Source organism: Paramisgurnus dabryanus, chromosome 13, assembly GCF_030506205.2.
Source record: "Paramisgurnus dabryanus chromosome 13, PD_genome_1.1, whole genome shotgun sequence".
Taxonomy (NCBI): Eukaryota; Metazoa; Chordata; class Actinopteri; order Cypriniformes; family Cobitidae; genus Paramisgurnus; species Paramisgurnus dabryanus.
In genome coordinates, this window is record NC_133349.1 from 24540782 (window position 1) to 24558273 (window position 17492).

Sequence of the window (17492 nt, forward strand, 5' to 3'; positions counted from 1 at the left end):
AGTAACACATGCTTTCTGTTCTCTTCATATTTAATTTCTGCTTATAACCAAAACAAATGTCTATGCCTCAAATCTACAGTCACAAAATACAGATTACCATACAAAATCTACAAAAATGCAACAATTACAAACAAATAACAATTGTACAGTATAAATTTATACAATACTGCTTCCATATTTTTGGCACCTGACCACGTGATATATATTTGTGATACAGAAATGTTATGTCAGAGGTTTAAAATGAAACATAAAATATGCATTAATCAAAAAATGCAGGTTTGATCTGCCTTTTCAATTTTTACAAAACCAGCAGTTAACGAATAAAAACCTAACAACAAACATTCAAATATGTTTACTATAGCAGAATTGAATGCACTGTGGTGAGGCATTGATGTTTAGAAACATAGGGGAGCTCTGTGGCTTCAGCTTGCTCAATAAAAGCATGACAGGTGGTGATATTGTTAATGTTCAGGGCAGTGTTATAAACGAATGAACAACATGAGGGGCTATTAGAAAAGTAATGGGTGCGTTGAAGCTCTTCAAGTCAGAAGCATACTTTTTAATGATAGAAGCAGTCAAGATAAACCACTACTACTGCTTTGTTATTTTATAAATTAGGTGAATGGGAAAACCATAGGATTAAACTTTCAGCAGGTGTTCATTTCAGAAGTAAGCAAGATTAATTAAAAGAAAGACAAAGCCACACAGCATTACTTCAGTGTGTATAAGGCAATTCTGTAACTTGATGATGCTCATGTGTACAACCCAGAGTTAAAGACTCTCATACAAGCCTTGAATCAAAGCTCTAGTTCTTCGACAACAAAAAGTAATTAGCCCACTTTCTGCAATTATGCAAACAATGCATCACAACATCTATAACCAGGGTTGTAACTGATCTCAACCACACACGACATGCATACAAATAACACAAATACTCTCCTGTTCACAAATGCAGATAAAATTGGTGTTACATGCTTTTCACTAAAAACATCAATTAAAACTGATCGCTGCGGTCGAAGTTGGAACTCTTGAGTACAGTTTTGCATGCGCGTCTGACGTTTTAGATTTATATACAAGCCTAAACGTTACTACAGTACAAACATTAGAAAACTTGGAAAAGAAAAAGAACTTGTTTTTTTTTTAAGTCTTTCAAACAGCAGACTTTATTAAACTAAAACTACTCGACATAAAACGGGATGTGCGTTTACAGCACTTGTTAATAAGGCTCTTTGGACCGCAAGTAAAATGTTGAGAACCATTTTGAACGATCTGAATGCATGATTTATTGGTCCCATTGGATAATAATAATACTGTGATATGCCAATAACAAAGTTGGCCAAGACTAGGCTGTCAATTATCTATTTAAACATCATCGAGATCGATCTAAAAATCGGAATGAGTCTGCAGTGACTGTATTGAGTACCCAAATATACAAATTACTAAGGCTGAGGTGTCAATAGACAAACTGGAGAGATGCCACAACCAGGGTCAGAAACGGACCCTTTTTCTTTTTTTACAGGATAAAAAAAAAGTTAAATTCATTCCTGTACTGAAGCATCAAGTTATTCCTTTCTTCCTGACTCTTTAAACTGTCCCGTCTACAAGCTTTTAAAAATAAAAACACATTTTTTAAATCATAAATGATTACAGACCATGTACTTAACATGACACAAAGTCTGTTTTCTAATCAGGAAGTGATCTGAGCTCAGATAGATGCTTTAGTTACCATAATTCACTCCATCACAGGGTTCCTGTTGACCTGGTGTATATCCCTAAAGGGATAACACAGCCAATAACTCTGTGTGTGTGTCTACATCTGGCCAAGCTCAGTCTGATGGGACCCAGATGCCCTACTATGGAAAAACTGACCCTCCATCATGTCCCTGCGAGTGGGAGGAGTGACTATATTAAAAGTAAATTAAAACCCATAAATAAATAAAAGGTCGACACATGTGACACGGATCTCAGAACTGTCCTGCACTGCTGGGGTCACACTGTAGCAGACGCACGATGGATGGGTCGCTCTTTGCCCCTTTGATGAACTCCTCCAGAGACAGTTTCCCTAGGATAAAACAGAAGGACATTATATTAGTTACAATAGGAAAATGACATGTAGTCATGTAAGCAGACCTTTAACATTTAGAGAACGATTATGAAAATATTTATAAAGATTATAAAGACGAAAAAAGAATGAAACATGTACTGCAATGAACAATATCAGTCAGCAGGTGGCACTGCTGTCCTTTTAGTCTCATGGCAGTCCAGAGGCCAAAACACTAAAAAGGAGATTTGATACACCTGCAGTGTTGACACACTGTTAACCTAGTGATAAGTGATGATAGTCTACAAAAATAGTGTTGCTATCAATCAGTGATGCCACAGCATTACATTAAGTCCTGTAATGTTTCATTGGTGTACAACATTGGTGTAGACAATTGACAAACACGCATACAGTGTGACTTGTGATCATAAGGGAACAGAAAAAGCTACAGATGACTGTGGTATCACTCATTCTGTTATCTATACACTGTCCATCTGTTTAGTTTTTGATCATCACGCCCCTCCCTTCCGTTGCTGACAGTCATTCATAAGCCCATGCTTCACTTAGATCTGAGACCAGTTTCATTCAGTTGAGCATTACCAATATAAATATGAACCTTAAGTTGAATTTCCCATACCCATTTTGACCCACACCATTGTCAAAGAAGTTCACTAATTAAAAAAAGTTTACCATCCCGGTTGGTGTCCATCTGTCTGAAGATCTTCTCTGTTCTCTTCTCAGGCGTAGACTCATCGTCTGGCATCTTCATCACAGATGATACCATCTTATAAATCGCCTGGAGAGATAGATTATATGATAGACTAAATCAAAACCAAGAAACCACACATACACAAAGCTTAAATCTTGGTGAAAACCTTTCAATAACACTAAAGCAGTCAGCACAATGAATGAGAGGCATTATCATAAGGTGTAAACCCTTAACAGATGCCTGATCTGTGCTTTATTTATATCCGTGTCTCAGATGCCTACTGTTTAACTATAACAGTGTGAATAGCAAATGCATGGCATACTAAAAACATCCACACAAAACACGTGACACCTTCATAAAAACAGACCCAAAAACTGGTAGAAAGGCAACTGGTAAGTAGGGATGCATAACAACTAATCGTAAGCAGAATAAAAGTTTTTGTTTACATCATATATGTGTGTGTATTGTGTATAATAATTAGGTGTATATATAAATACACAAACATGCATGTGTATATTTAAGAAATATTAACATGTGTATACACATCTTTATATTTATATATAATTTAGATTATATATAAATATAAATACTTAATATATACACTTTTTACAAAAAATATATACATGTATGTGTGTTTTTTATATATACATAATTGTTATACACAAATATATGATGCAAACAAAAAGTTTTATTATGCAAACGATTAGTTGCAGGGCTCCAGACTAACTTTTTTCACACTTTTTGCACAGTGGCCCCAAACTGAAAATTGTAGGGGCGCAACCAGAAAATTCAGGGGCACACACTGTAAATCAACATGCTAACCAAATATTCAAACTTCTACTAATTTCCACTGTATTACTAATAAATACTTTAATGATAGATGCAGAAAGTACAATGTGCTGTTTCAAATTCAGTGTCGCATCACAAAAAAGGTCACATGTACTGGTCGCACATGTGCGACTGGATGTAAAATTTAGTGGCACACTCTCAAATTTTGGTGGTTGAGATTATGAGGAGTTGAGATAATTTGTTATGCAGCCCTAAAGCCTACATATTGCATTATATAAATACAGTCTTAGTAAACAAAGCAAATCCACCAAAGCAGAAATATTTTGAGAATTAAGGGGGCGTGTACACACCAAAGCGTTTAAACGTGGCTGAAAACGTCAGGGGGAGACCGAATGTAGGTGCTTGCCAGCTTTTTTTCAGCCCAGCCCTTTGGTTGCTATGATGCTTTTGCTTTGTTTATAAGGCGTTGAATAATGCACCGGATGGTTGTTCTGATATTTGTCCCGCCCCTCCTCCACTGTGATTGGACGGCCGAGTGAAAAGTGACATTGACGAGCTGAGCGTTTCACCCAAAATGTAAAATTTTTCAACTCTTGGCACAGAGTGCCTGCGCTCAGCGTGGACAAAACCCACCAGCTGCTGACGTTTCTGAAAAGTAGGGATGCCACAATTCTCAATACATTATTGAACCGTTCGGTTCGACCCCCACGGTCCAATACGCGCATGTGAATTGCGGTATTTCGGTTTATCCATCCAAATCTTTTATATTCCCTGCACTTTTGTTAATGTGCGCATCCGCGTGATCTGCACGCTTATAAACGCCACAGCGAGTTGATATCCAGTCACTGTGCGCTAGCTGCTTTAACTCTGCTTGAACTCTGCTTGCAATGCTGGTGTCAGATTTCATAAAATAAAGAGAAATGCAATTAAAACCAGTATTTTTTCTTCTTAACATCTCACTGTTCCTGTTACCTAAGCATAGAATAATTAAAAACACTTTAATAGGCCAAGGCATCAGAACCGAAACCGAACCGAAAACCGTGGACAAGTACCGAAATATGTATTGAACCGTGAACTAATTGTATTGTTGCATCACTACTGAAAAGCCCTGTGCTTCCAATGGAAACAATTGAAAACATATGCCGGTGTGCACGCTACCCTAGTCGTCGTTTTTATGTCTATGCAACTAGACAAAGGTAAATGCATGCTTCATAACAAATGCGTACTGCAAGTGGGTTGACTTGTGACAAAACTTAATACTGTAAAAGCTCCGATATGATCAATAAATCCAACTTCACTTTAATGGTAAACTCATTTCCTTATTAACTAACTAGCTTGACTGACATTTAAGTGCATTTAAATTGCATTTATTTGGCATCCTGAGTACATTTCCTTTTTAACACTCCTAAAAACGGTATCGGTATCAGTGATTGGAGTGTAGGGACACACCTCAAATTGTGTATGTCTTGATATAACAGCTACAAGAAAACACTGCTATTACCTTAACACGTAAATTACAGAGTTACATGAGCCTGAATATTCTAACAGTGGCTCCTGAGCCGTATAATGTCACTGTGATTATCAAACACAGTTTAATATGAATTTAGTGTTCATGAATACATGTATTGTAGCTTTACTGGCTACCATAGATAAAGTTGAAAAACACGGTCATAAAGTCTCACACGCATCTAACAAAACAAATCTGTGCTGGAAAGTGCGCTCTTATGTGTAGCATTATTGAGTGTAGACACGAAATAGATGGGCTCCATTAGTGACCAAACACATTGCCATCTTTAATGCACTATTAGGGGCTGTACATCACTGAAAGATGAAAACACATTCAGTACATCATCAGTTTCCATGATGGCCGTAATGAGTTTCTTTTGTGTTAGATGTAATAGTTATTGTAAATAAAGTCATTATTTCCTCTGTGTCATATCGTCTTCTGACAGTATTTGACAATATGGATGCAAAAGCAATATTTATCAGTTATCTATGTATGCCACTGAAGAATAAAAAATTAGCATGATGATTTACCAACTCCATGAAGAAAGGTGAATTGTAAGTATTGAGTATATAACTAATAATTTATTTGTAAGTAGTACTGCATACATTTTCCACTCTTCACTATATGTTGCAGCTTAAACTATATAACTATTATCAGAGGTGTCAAGTAACGAAGTACAAATACTTCGTTACCTTACTTAAGTAGCTATTTTGGGTATCTATACTTTACTGGAGTAATTATTTTTCAGACGACTTTTTACTTCTACTCCTTACATTTTCACGCAATTATCTGTACTTTCTACTCCTTACATTTTAAAAATCGCCTCGTTACTTCTATTATTTCGGCTTGTTTGCTTTTTTCATTCCGGCTTGTCATCGTTAAAAAAACCTATCTTGATAAATTGCATCATCCAGATAAATGCGATTGTGGTTGGATGAGAAGTATAAACATACACCATTCCGACACCCTGTTGGTTTGTACGCAATCCCCACCCCCCAGCTGACTGCAGATGATCAAAAGTTTGTTCGATGCTGCTGCACAGAGAAACATAAAAGAACCACGAGAGCGATTAGAAAGCATGCGGAGCAGTTTGCTCTCGCGATGCTTTGATATCATCCGCCATCCGTTTGTACAGTAACAGAACGCGGCATTCTGTCTTCAAATGGAAAAGTATGAAATAAAACTCGGGCATCACTTACAGGTCAGTTCACATTCACAAGCCTGTGTAAATATATAGCTGTCTGCTGACACCAACTCATCTGTGTGATTTAAATAGTGTAACAATACCAATTTATATCATATAACTTCAGTTGTTCAACTTAAATGACATTGTGCTGCGTTGCGTTTTGAAGCATGGCAAAGATATCTATGCTAAAGACATTGTTGTTTTGTATATGCTTATAACTGTCCTAAAATTTATTTGCATTAACAAAACCTACTTATCTGAATGCTTGAGTGTTAAATCAATCAAAACACATAACCATACATACCAACTTTTGCTTTTGATAATAGACATCAGCTGTTTCCTTAAACCTGACTTTTTTAATTTACTTACAAGAAAGACATTTAGTAATTCTCCTTAATTGCTTGGATTTATACTGACTAAAGTAAAGTATACTAAAGTCCATTAGCTACACAAGTACAGATACAGGAATATAGGCTATAATATATAATTGCATATTTGTATAATTGTAGTTTGTGTTGCTGTCAAAATAAAATTTTAAATGAAAACAATAATAGCATATTTCTATTCTCACACATACTATAGTTGTGTGAGATTTTGTTGTTTTTTAACTAAAGAGGGCACCACTGTAAAAGTTTTGCCAGCAGCGGCCCTGCTCTGAAGTTTGACTTTTTGCACCATTACAATATTTATAGGCAACTAGTCATCATATCTTCCTCTCTATGGAACACATGTTAATGCTCAGTAATACACATATGTGGTTCTTTAATGCAGTGGTTATCAAACCTTTTTTTTTCGCACCTCCCTTGTGTACAGTGGATTCCTTCACGACTCCCCAAATAAAATGTATGACATAAACATTCTAAAACTTACAATTTGAATTAAACAAAACATATTAAATTATACAATGTATTGCTTTTGTTTAGTAGCCTTATTTTTTGAGGTTTAATTACACAGAATTTATAATAAAGTAATGTATTTCATAAAATATTATAAAACTGGGGCCCCTGGCACCATCTCGCGGCCCCCAGTTTGAGAACCACTGCTTTAATGTATTTGTTCGCATTGTATTGAAATTAGGGCTGTCACTTTTCGTTCGAAAATCGATTGCACAATCGATCGGACCAACCAAAAAAAGTTTCGAAAACGAAAATAGGCAATCGATTTTAACCAAATCTGTACACTATTAATTTTAAAAGAATTAAACAGTTAAAAATATAGATGTAACAAAACAAGCAGAAAAAGAAAATAAATAATTCCGAAAGTGCAGTAGGTGTGCGAAAGCTAGACAGAAAATACCCAGGAATTTTACGCACCTATAGTTTCACGCTTTCAATCGCTGCATCTAGTGTTTTGCAAAGAAAATGGAGGACAACGTCAATAAACCTGTTCAACACGAGAGAGCGTCGAAATTGTGACCTTAGGAGATGATGAGTTATGACAAGGAGCCACCCTTGCGAGCTGACAGCGACCCGCTTTTGTGATGGAAGATTGGCAGTACGAAATACGCAGCTGGCAACGAAGTACCCGAGTTTCCCTGGGACATCAGTGCGGTCGGAGTGCGTCTTCTCAACAGAAGGACATATAGTGAATGAAAAGCGCTCTGCTCTTGACCCCTAAAATGTTGATCGACTTGTTTTCCTGACCAATAATTTGTAATGGCCCTATTCTTTTTGCGCATTTCATTATGCCTGCCTAGTGCCGCCTAAGTGTCGGTTACGTTTAATAAAAAAATACACAGCATGTTCTCAACTTCAAGTAAGTCTATTTAAAGTTTCACTTTTGAACAGTTGTTTGAAATGGATCGAATCATTATTTAAAATAATTTTTGAATTGCCTAAATCATAAAAGCAGCCGGTTGAAGCCCGCAGTAATGTTTTTCATTTATGGCAGCAGTCCACTCTGCATATTTTTTTAGAGAATGGTGCACTACTGTTGCTGTTTTTTATTCTGCACGAAACTTCATGACAATGAATAAGATTGATGACTTGTGCGTTTCAGGCGCTCTCTTTACATTTGTCTGTTATTTGGCGTTGAAAATGGAAACGTCTTTTTTAGACATGGAAAATCGATTTTACAATCGATTCAATGAACACTTATATATTAAAAATCGAAAATGATTTTTTCACAAAAGTGACAGCCCTAATTGAAATGCGTTCATTATTTAATGGGCATGTACCGTATGTGGTTGAAACAGATAGTCTAGTGCAGGGGTAGGCGACATGGAGTGCCGGTGTCCTTCAGTGTTTAGCTCCAGGTCTAAACAAGCAGACCTGAACAAACTAATAAAGGTCTATAAAGTCACCTGAAACTACAGGTAGCCAAGGTTTTATAAGGGTTGGAGCTAAAATCTGCAGGACATCGGCACTCCAGGACTGATGTTGCCTACCCCTGGCCCTAGTGCATCCCAAATTTTTTAACATTAACATTTTTAATATAACACTATAGTTATTATGGCGTTTAGAAACATGTTTTAGAGGAGATAGGGTAGTGCACAAAAGGCCCCTGTGGTGCGGCCTAGGCTTTTTTCCGTGATGACATTTTTTCCTTACATTACTTTTACTTTTATACTTTAAGTAGTTTTGAAACCAGTACTTTTTCACTTTTACTTGAGTAAAAAGCTTGAGTTGATACTTCAACTTCTACAAAAGTCTTTTTTAACCCTAGTATCTATACTTCTACTTGAGTAATGAATATGAATACTTTTGACACCACTGACTATTATACGTCAAACTTGATTTTGTTTGGCCAAGCCCTCAGGATCTGAGCTATCACTTGCTGCTAAAATTATTCTTAAACTGAGACAAGAAAGCTGTGATGTGAGACCAGGCCAACTGCACAGACAGCAAATATAAATAACCATGTAAAAAACTACAATTGATGAAAGCCTGTTTATCAGACACAGAAATAAGCCTTGGGCTCACACTTTACAGTAAGGAGCTTCCTCAAAGTCTAACACCTTGGCTATCCTTGCAGCTAAAACACAACATTGAACAAGTGAGAAACAGCAAGCGAGAAAAAACAACATATGTAATGTGAAAATTGGGTAGCAGGACTGCATTCCCTATTGTTTCTTTACTTTAAAGCAACACTAAAGACTTATTGCTCGTTGCTCCCCCTACAGGTTAGAAGCGTAATTGCTCATTACCACTGTCGTAAATACTGCAGCATAGCTGGCTCTGATTGGATTGTAGGTCTGCCGTAAAGCAAGTTTTTGTAGTTTTCACTCGAACTATAGACCGTTTCAGCAGTAACAACGTAAACACGCGGCTGTCGCGGTCCCCACGTAACTTCCGGTAAACTCCGCTAAGAATAAATAACAACAAAGTTCTTTAAACGTAGTTTATTTATATAACAAGCAAAACAACAACACGTAGATTAACCTAGGAAACCAAAACATTTGTTATTTTCGACGAGGCATTTGTTTAAGAGATCAGTTTAGCAACTACTCAGACAATTAAAAAAAAACGAAACCGGAAGTAAGGTTCGGATCCAGACGTGTATCACGTGAGTCCGATGAAACCGTCTATAGGACCACTACCCGACGGTTGGAAACTTCTTTAGTGCGGTTTGCCCGATAGAGGGCTGCAAAGCGAATGTGAAAGTGCCATTAACCCTGTTTTGAGTGGATAAACCACTGAAACTTTTTTGGAAACGTTATTTTAAGGTAAAAAAACTCTTTGGTGTTGCTTTAAGTTATACTGGTTGCTAAATTTAGACTGTATCTGTCAGACATTGATAAGGACTATAAGAGTACTGACCCCATCACTGGTCATTTTTATAAGGTTTAGGAAGGTTTACCTGCACAATCTCAAGCATCTCTGACTTGCTGATGTAACCGTTACCATCCAAATCGTACATGCTGAAGGCCCACTTAAGCTTTTGTTCCAGCTTTCCTCGTGACGTGACGCTCAGCGCAATGATGAACTCCCGAAAGTCTATCGTGCCGTCGCCGTTCGCATCGAAAGTGCGAAACACGTGCTCTGCGAACTTGGAGGCGTCTCCGTAAGGGAAGAAGTTTCCGTAGATTTTCTTAAACTCCTCCATGGATAGGTTGCCGCTGGGACAGTCCCTAAGAAAGCCCTTGTACCATTCCTGGATCTCGTGCTCTGTAAAGTCCGTGCTTTCTAGCAGGTCCTGCATCACCTCAGGGCGGAGCTTACTGTTCTGCTTCCCCATGGTTTAGTTTCACAAGACAGCACTGGTGAAACAAAGACAAGAGAAATATTGAGTATAGATGGATCTACGCTAGAAACAAAAATTTTTAACAATGAGTGCTTTTGTGAAGGAGCAAAGTGTTGGCCACAGAATAGGAATACATTTGCCAGACATGCTAAAACCAAACCAACTAAAAACAATTTTTCAAAAGAAATTATATTTATCTCCAAACACAGTACATTCAGCAAATGACACAACAGTCATTCACACTTCCCATCTGCAGACCCTCCATTCAGCTTTAGCTGATACGTGATGCGTTTATATGCAGGAAGTGACTCTCTGAGCTTGTTAACACCTGATATTAAGATATGCTTTGGTCGATTGGATCACAAATGGACAAGAGAGACGAATTCCCAATTCACACCTTAATCTGTCTCTTTTTCCCCACTTTGACCGCTTCTGTCCTGATTCCTTCAAGGGGTGGTCTATGGGTGAATCGTTAAAACACAAGTGAGAAAAATGACGGGTTTAAAATGACAAGGACTAATATTATGTCAGAAAACCACTGCTTGTGTTATTAGTAAACATGCTGCACAATGTTTGTGCATGTATGTAAGTGCTTTCTCTCATATTTCAGAGGAATTGATGAAATAAGCTTATGCAACTTTCAAACGAAAGGTGTGTAGAGAAGTTAGTTTTAGTTTTATCAATGAAAACCAAAAGACTGTGGGTTGGAACTAGAAGCCAGAACCGATGTAAAAACACTGTGCTTTGGACATCACACATTAGATCAATTGACAGACAGCGGGCGGGCTTTGTCGACAATTTGGTCGAATTCCTTCTCGACTACCTCTGAATGTGGTCAAAAGTGGACGAGGTTCGAAACGTTTTACACACCTGTTTTTAGCATCGTCCACTTGTGATCCTTATGACCAAAGCGCATCTTAATACCAGGTGTAAACACAGCCTTGTTTTCAGTCTTACCAGACAACTGTTTCACACACTAACCAATGCACAATTTAGTGCAATGCCAAATGCATCATGTGTACTAGTTTTGAGGTGATAGTTAGGGCAGAAGGGAAGTTAGGTCCTGTACACACTGCATATTAATTCGGTTGTCACTTCACCTTTTAATGCTTAATCCTGTTCTGTACACACACTGTTCAGTAATTTACGGGACTGACAACCGCATTCGACAACCGAATTAACTCCCGCAAAATGCAGGTAGTGACAACCGCATTTACAGAAACTCTGCTTAGTGTGTACATAACCGAGCTGAACAACTAGTAGTTAATAAAGTGTTTAAACGTGCATCATAAACAGGACAGGTCTCTCTTCTGAAAAAAAAAATTTCTAGAAGGGGAAAATGTCTTCTCTGTATGCGCGGTTCAGAATGACAGAGGCACAAGCGTTTGCTGACTAGTGTTGCCAGATCTTGCACTAAAAAAAACAGAGAATCCAATAATAAACCGAAATAAATCTAAATGCTTTACCTCAAAGATCAAAATATTGGGACCGGAACCTTCACGCTTTACTAACACCAAAAACTTGATCGCCTCATGAGCCAAAAGCCATAAACGGTTAAGCGCCAAAACGTGATTTACGTACAATTTGGCAACACTGCAAGACCGCGTACCGTGAAGCAGCCTCACAAAAGCATACAATACACAATGACAAAACGGAGGTTTATTGCAAAACACAATGCTGTTAAATTGTTTTGGTCAAAGCTGTGAGTGATAAGCACGCGAGACGGCAGAACGTTGCTATGGTTATTTTGGGGTCAATCATCACATTTTGGGAGGGAGTCTTTTTCCGTACAGACATGAAACGAACATTTAGGGGATTCAATCCTGCATTTGAATGCGGTTGTCACTCCCGAAAGTTTGCAGTGTGTACGAGACCTTAGAGTGCTCATTGTTCTGAAACAAGATCTGAAACTGCTTTTCTGAATTACTCCTATAAGTACACTACATGCCGTCCTATCCGCTTGGTTTCATGTGACAATTTAAAGACGCTTTCAGGAAACCAAACACACAAAAACAGACAAACGAGAGCTTAATGATGCAGCAATTTCAGAATGGAAGAAGTGCCATGCAACATACAGTAAACAATTATAAATGTGATCAGACATCAGATCCCAAGTTAAAGAAATGAATCCCCGTTTTCACCATTTAAACTTGATTTTTTAAATAAAGATTTAAGTGTGGTCATTCAAGGCATTTTTTTTAAAACCATTAGTGTCTAGCTTCATATGTTTTTTTATGACATCCCAAAAGCAAAAAACCTCACTGTGGGTATGAGTCACTTGAACTACAGTACAGAGAATCTACTGAAAGTGTGAGGAGGAAACAACTCGATGCTGTCACAGACAGTTCACACACTAAATGAAAGACTTGTGTAGAATATGGTCTGTGAATTACACATTTAGACTATGAACAACAGTATGAGAAATCCAGCCATTCAAATCTCTGCTTTGTGTTATGCATATAAAACCTCATGCCTAACCTAATTTTTTTAGTATTACAAAAATTATGCTTTTAAAAGCGGTTGGTCGCACCGATGCGACCAGTGAGTGTTTTAAGTCGCACTGATGCGACCTGAGATTTTTTTAAAGTCGCACCAGTGAGAAATTAGGTTGCATGTGCGAAAAAATTGGTGACACTCTAGAGCCCATTTTTGTGTAACTCATGAAGTTCACATCATATTAAACATTTAACACACATGTAAAGAGAGAACTGAAATCAGAAAAAGACAATTAATGCATTTTTAATCGCATCTAACAGGAGACAAGACCCAGATTCACTACTGAACCACTGCATGTCTGTCCATAATCCAAGCCATTCGATCTAATGATAGAGGCCCTTTGTGCTTAAAGGAATATTCCACTTTCATAAAAAATTCCCCATGTCATCAAAGATGTTTATGCCTAGGGATGGGCAATATGACCAAAATCTTCTATCACGATAGGATTCATTTTATATCATGATAACAATATGCATCACGGTGGAGTTTTCATGTTTTAATAAGGTTAAACTCTTTAATAAAATAGAAATGTCCATAATTCTCAAAAAAACCTTACATAAGCATAAAAAGAAGATAAAAACAAACAAAACTCAAGCTCTCTGAAGATAAATGGTCAATGATAAAGGAATGATAATAAATAATTATGTATGATAATTTTTATTTATTTAAGGTAGAAAAGTGATTTATTTAAAAGAAGTGAAAGATTTTCTCTCAATGCTGTTTGATAAACATGAGTGACAGACAGGAGCAAAGGTAACTTCCCCTTTAAGACCGGATCCAATATACTGTTACACACAGTTTTCTCTTTTAGCTGTTCACTTTCTCTTAAGCCCCAAATGGTTGTGTTTATGAAGATACTTACAAAGCCTTAATCATGTTTACCGGTTTATAACCCACCTCTATTTATGCCTCTTTCTTTCTTTAGTCGAAAAGAAAATACTTAACATTCCAGGATTTTTTTCCATATATAGTTGACTTAAATTGATCAACAGTTTACATATTCAATGCATTTTAAAATTGCAGCTTCAAAGGGCTCTAAACGATCCCAACCGAGGCAAAAGGGTCTTATCTAGCGAAACAATTGTCATGTTTTGCAAGAAAAGTACTTTTAAACCACAACTTCTCGTCTTGCCCTAGCCGTGTGACGTGCCAGCGCTACATTACGTATTACGTAATCATGTCGAAATGTCATGCATTACTTATGTGAAACGCACACTTGCGGACTATTTTAATCAATAAATGGACACAAAGACATTAATTAGTATTATTTCACATACAACAATGTCGAAACGGTACTTTCTCCACACTTTCTCCACCCCTGCTGGAGTGGTAGTTTTGCATACGTCATGCTTGACCTTTCGACGTGATTACGTAATACGTAAGGTCACGCTGGTGCATCACAAAGCTACTGCAAGAAGAGAAGTTGTGGTTAAAAAGGACATTTGCTAGAGCCCCTTATGCCTCCTTTTGGGATCATTTAGAATCCTTTGAAGCTGCAATGAAACTGCAATTTTAAACTGCATTGAAGCTGTAAACTGTTGAGGTCCAAACTGAGCAAAATCCTTAAATGTTTTCCTCAAAAAACTTAATTTCTTCTTGACTGAACAAAAAAAGACAAACATCTTAGGGGCTGTTTACACTTGGTATTAAGATGTGTTTTCATCGATCGGATCACAAATGGACGAGAGAGACACATTACGTTTACACCTGGTTTTAAATCCGTCTCTTTTATCCACTTTCGACCGCATCTGTCCTGAATACTGTGAGGGGGTGGTCTGTGAGACGGTGGGCGAGTCTCTCTGCTGTCATTCAAACCAGAGCGGGAGTAATTATGAGTTTATATGGACGCAAACTAATATTATGTCGGAGTCCACTGCTTGTTTAGCAAGTAAACATGCTGAACAGAGTTTTGTACGTGTGTATGTAAGAGCTTTCTCTAAGTTTTCAGCGCAATTGATGAAATAGGAAATAGGAATAGGAGTTTCACATGCTTTCAAAACGAAACTACGGAGATCCTCCGCTTTAGTTTTATCAATGATAGGCTAAAAATAGCGCTGTTCACGTATGTTCACGCCAGAAGTAAAAAAAGACGTAAAACTTGTTATTAATACCTCAGATTAGATAAATGGGCGGAGAAATAATTCTTTAACATGAGAACAACTCAAAAGCTTTGGGTTTGGACTCTACCAGCGATAGTGGATAACGATTGACGTTTCTCTGAAATTGAATTTTTATAGTCATTTAATTTAATTTATACAATATCTTAACTGCAAATTAACATGATGACAGCAGATGGTGAGGTTTTCAAGATACATTGCATTAGCTGCTAGCTACATGTAAGTACTTCTTATATTGTTGCCACGTGTTGAGAAATGGTTTTAAGCTAAGAGGTGTCATGGCTGACAGGGATGTAAGTATCCAGCATTAACCCTCCTGATTAAATTGAACCTCAATTAAAACACAGAGAACAGAATGAGACTTAATTACAACGCAGTCAGCAATGCTGTCCTCGTGTACAATAATGAATCATTGTGACCTCTCGCCATGTTGCTATGGAAACAGACAATCCATGCAGTGGAAAGAAAACACTAAAATCAATGAGACTACAGATGTTTGCATCTCTAGATGGCACACTGGTGCACTAAACAAGATTACCCTATCCAAACTGGATTGCAGCCATGCAAAGAGATGTCAGTAATGTACATTGATAGTGTTGCAAAGGTAATTCATCACAGTTCTACAAACTGAGGCTGCTAAATCACTGGGTTTGCAAAAGATAAGTGTGTTAAGATTTAAGAAGGTTGATTAGACAAGAACAGGCAAGAATATCAAGCAGAGAAGTGTAAAACATCCTGTTAACATCCTTGAAGCATTGTACCAGTGCCATAACCATTCATATCGGCAACTTGAAAGCAAAACATAAAAAATAAGGCCCTTGATTTTTGTGGTAATTTGCTAATGGTGTAGAAATTAATCTGATTATGCTCCTGCAGAACACCACATATCAGGCTGATCTTTGATGTCCACACACTGCTGTCCACACACTCTCAGCCTCGTACCTAGAGACTCACTAACCCAAAACCATTAAAAAACTATCAAAGATTTTGTGATCAATCAAATCTGGTTATTGAACAAAGATTTAAGGGTTCAAATTATGCAAAATCCACCTTTTTGGGGTTTGGAAATAAATGTGTGTTGGCAGTAGGGCTGCACGATTAATCGAAAAAGAATCACGATCTCGATTCATACATATATGCGATCCTCATTTTAAATGACGGCGATTCACTTGCATATACAGTATTTCCCTGTATTCAGATTCTGCGTTCAAGTGTTCACGTATTTACATTACAATCCAAGAACATCAGTCAAACTTGCTAACACACAGTCATACAGGGTAAAACCAAACCCTATTCATTCACCAATCAGACCCGATCGTTTCTCTCCTCTCTCTCATCTCATTTGCGGCGTTCCGCTGTCACTCGCGTGACGTATAACAAGGCGGCAGACCTAAACACAGTCGTTTACTTGGTGGATATGGAGCGGCAATTTTCACAAAAAAGAGAGGATAAACGAGTGTCATTGTGCAAAATCCTGGTGGCGACGGAGAAAGTGAAGATACAACAACATTGGATTCGAAAGAAGGCAAGAAAATTATTTACCTCAGGCTCCGGATGTTTCTAAATCGGAAGGCTGCAACCTCCGGAGTTCGCATGCAGGCTGTATACATCATCAAGCCTGGTTCGTTTGAGTTAACGGAGCATTACATTCACATTCACTTTATAATGTTAATTGTTAATATTCTGAAATTAGACAGTCTTTATGATGCGCAGTTTAGAAATGCGACCTCCAGAGAGGCTGCAGCCTTCACATTGAGAAACGGCCTCTGTGCGTTCCCCATTAGAAAGGGTTTTTCGCACGAGGGGAACATTGTTAACTTACTTGTCTGCGTTTCTCTCTGATGCCTCAAAATGTTGATCTTTTAGTCTTTTAAAGGTTTAACGTTAGTGTTTTTAAAGTTTTAAGTTTGGCCAGTTTGATACAAAAAGCACAGGTGCAATTTAACAGCTAACAAATTTTAAATTACTCTAAATTTTAAGGGGTCTAAATATGAAAAAGAGACTTTTAAGACACGTTATTATAACTGAATGTCCTGTAGCACATTTTTTTAGTTAAGTGCATAATAAATGTTTTTGTTAAAAAAAGAGAATCGGGTGAGAGAATCGGGATCTCAAGTCCCATGGAAAAAATCGTGATTCACATTTTAGCTTGAATCGTGCAGCCCTAGTTGGCAGTGTGTAAACACAACCACCCAACAATAAAAAAAAAATCCACCCACTCCTTCACTTTACCCCCATTAAATTAAAGCTCTCATGCCTCATTAGACATGCAGTTTTATTTTCTTGTTAATGTGATGTCACACTAACAAAGCTTGGCCACAGCCACTGAATGAGTGGTTAGTTTCCCCCAAAAGCTTTTCTAAATGTGTCTGTTAGCATGTTGTAGCACTAATGCGACTAAAGATACAACGGTCCCAAACTGTATTCACAGGATTCAGATCTATTTTTTACAGAAAGCAGTAGCT

General features: G+C 37.5%; 1 protein-coding gene across 3 annotated transcripts in view; it reads right to left on the minus strand.

Moving 5' to 3' along the window:
• Positions 1–17492, minus strand: part of ncalda (neurocalcin delta a) — a 49920-nt gene continuing 32428 nt past the window's right edge. For 2 of the 3 annotated variants that reach the window (XM_065246172.2, XM_065246171.2), the window contains 3 exons: positions 10031–10430; positions 2732–2837; positions 1–2062 (listed from right to left, as the gene is read on the minus strand). In XM_065246172.2, coding sequence (XP_065102244.1) covers positions 1965–2062; positions 2732–2837; positions 10031–10408 — 582 coding nt within the window. In that variant the 5' untranslated portion in view covers positions 10409–10430 and the 3' untranslated portion in view covers positions 1–1964. The remainder of the gene's footprint in view (positions 2063–2731; positions 2838–10030; positions 10431–17492) is intronic. The other variant, XM_065246170.2, reaches the window with a different exon arrangement.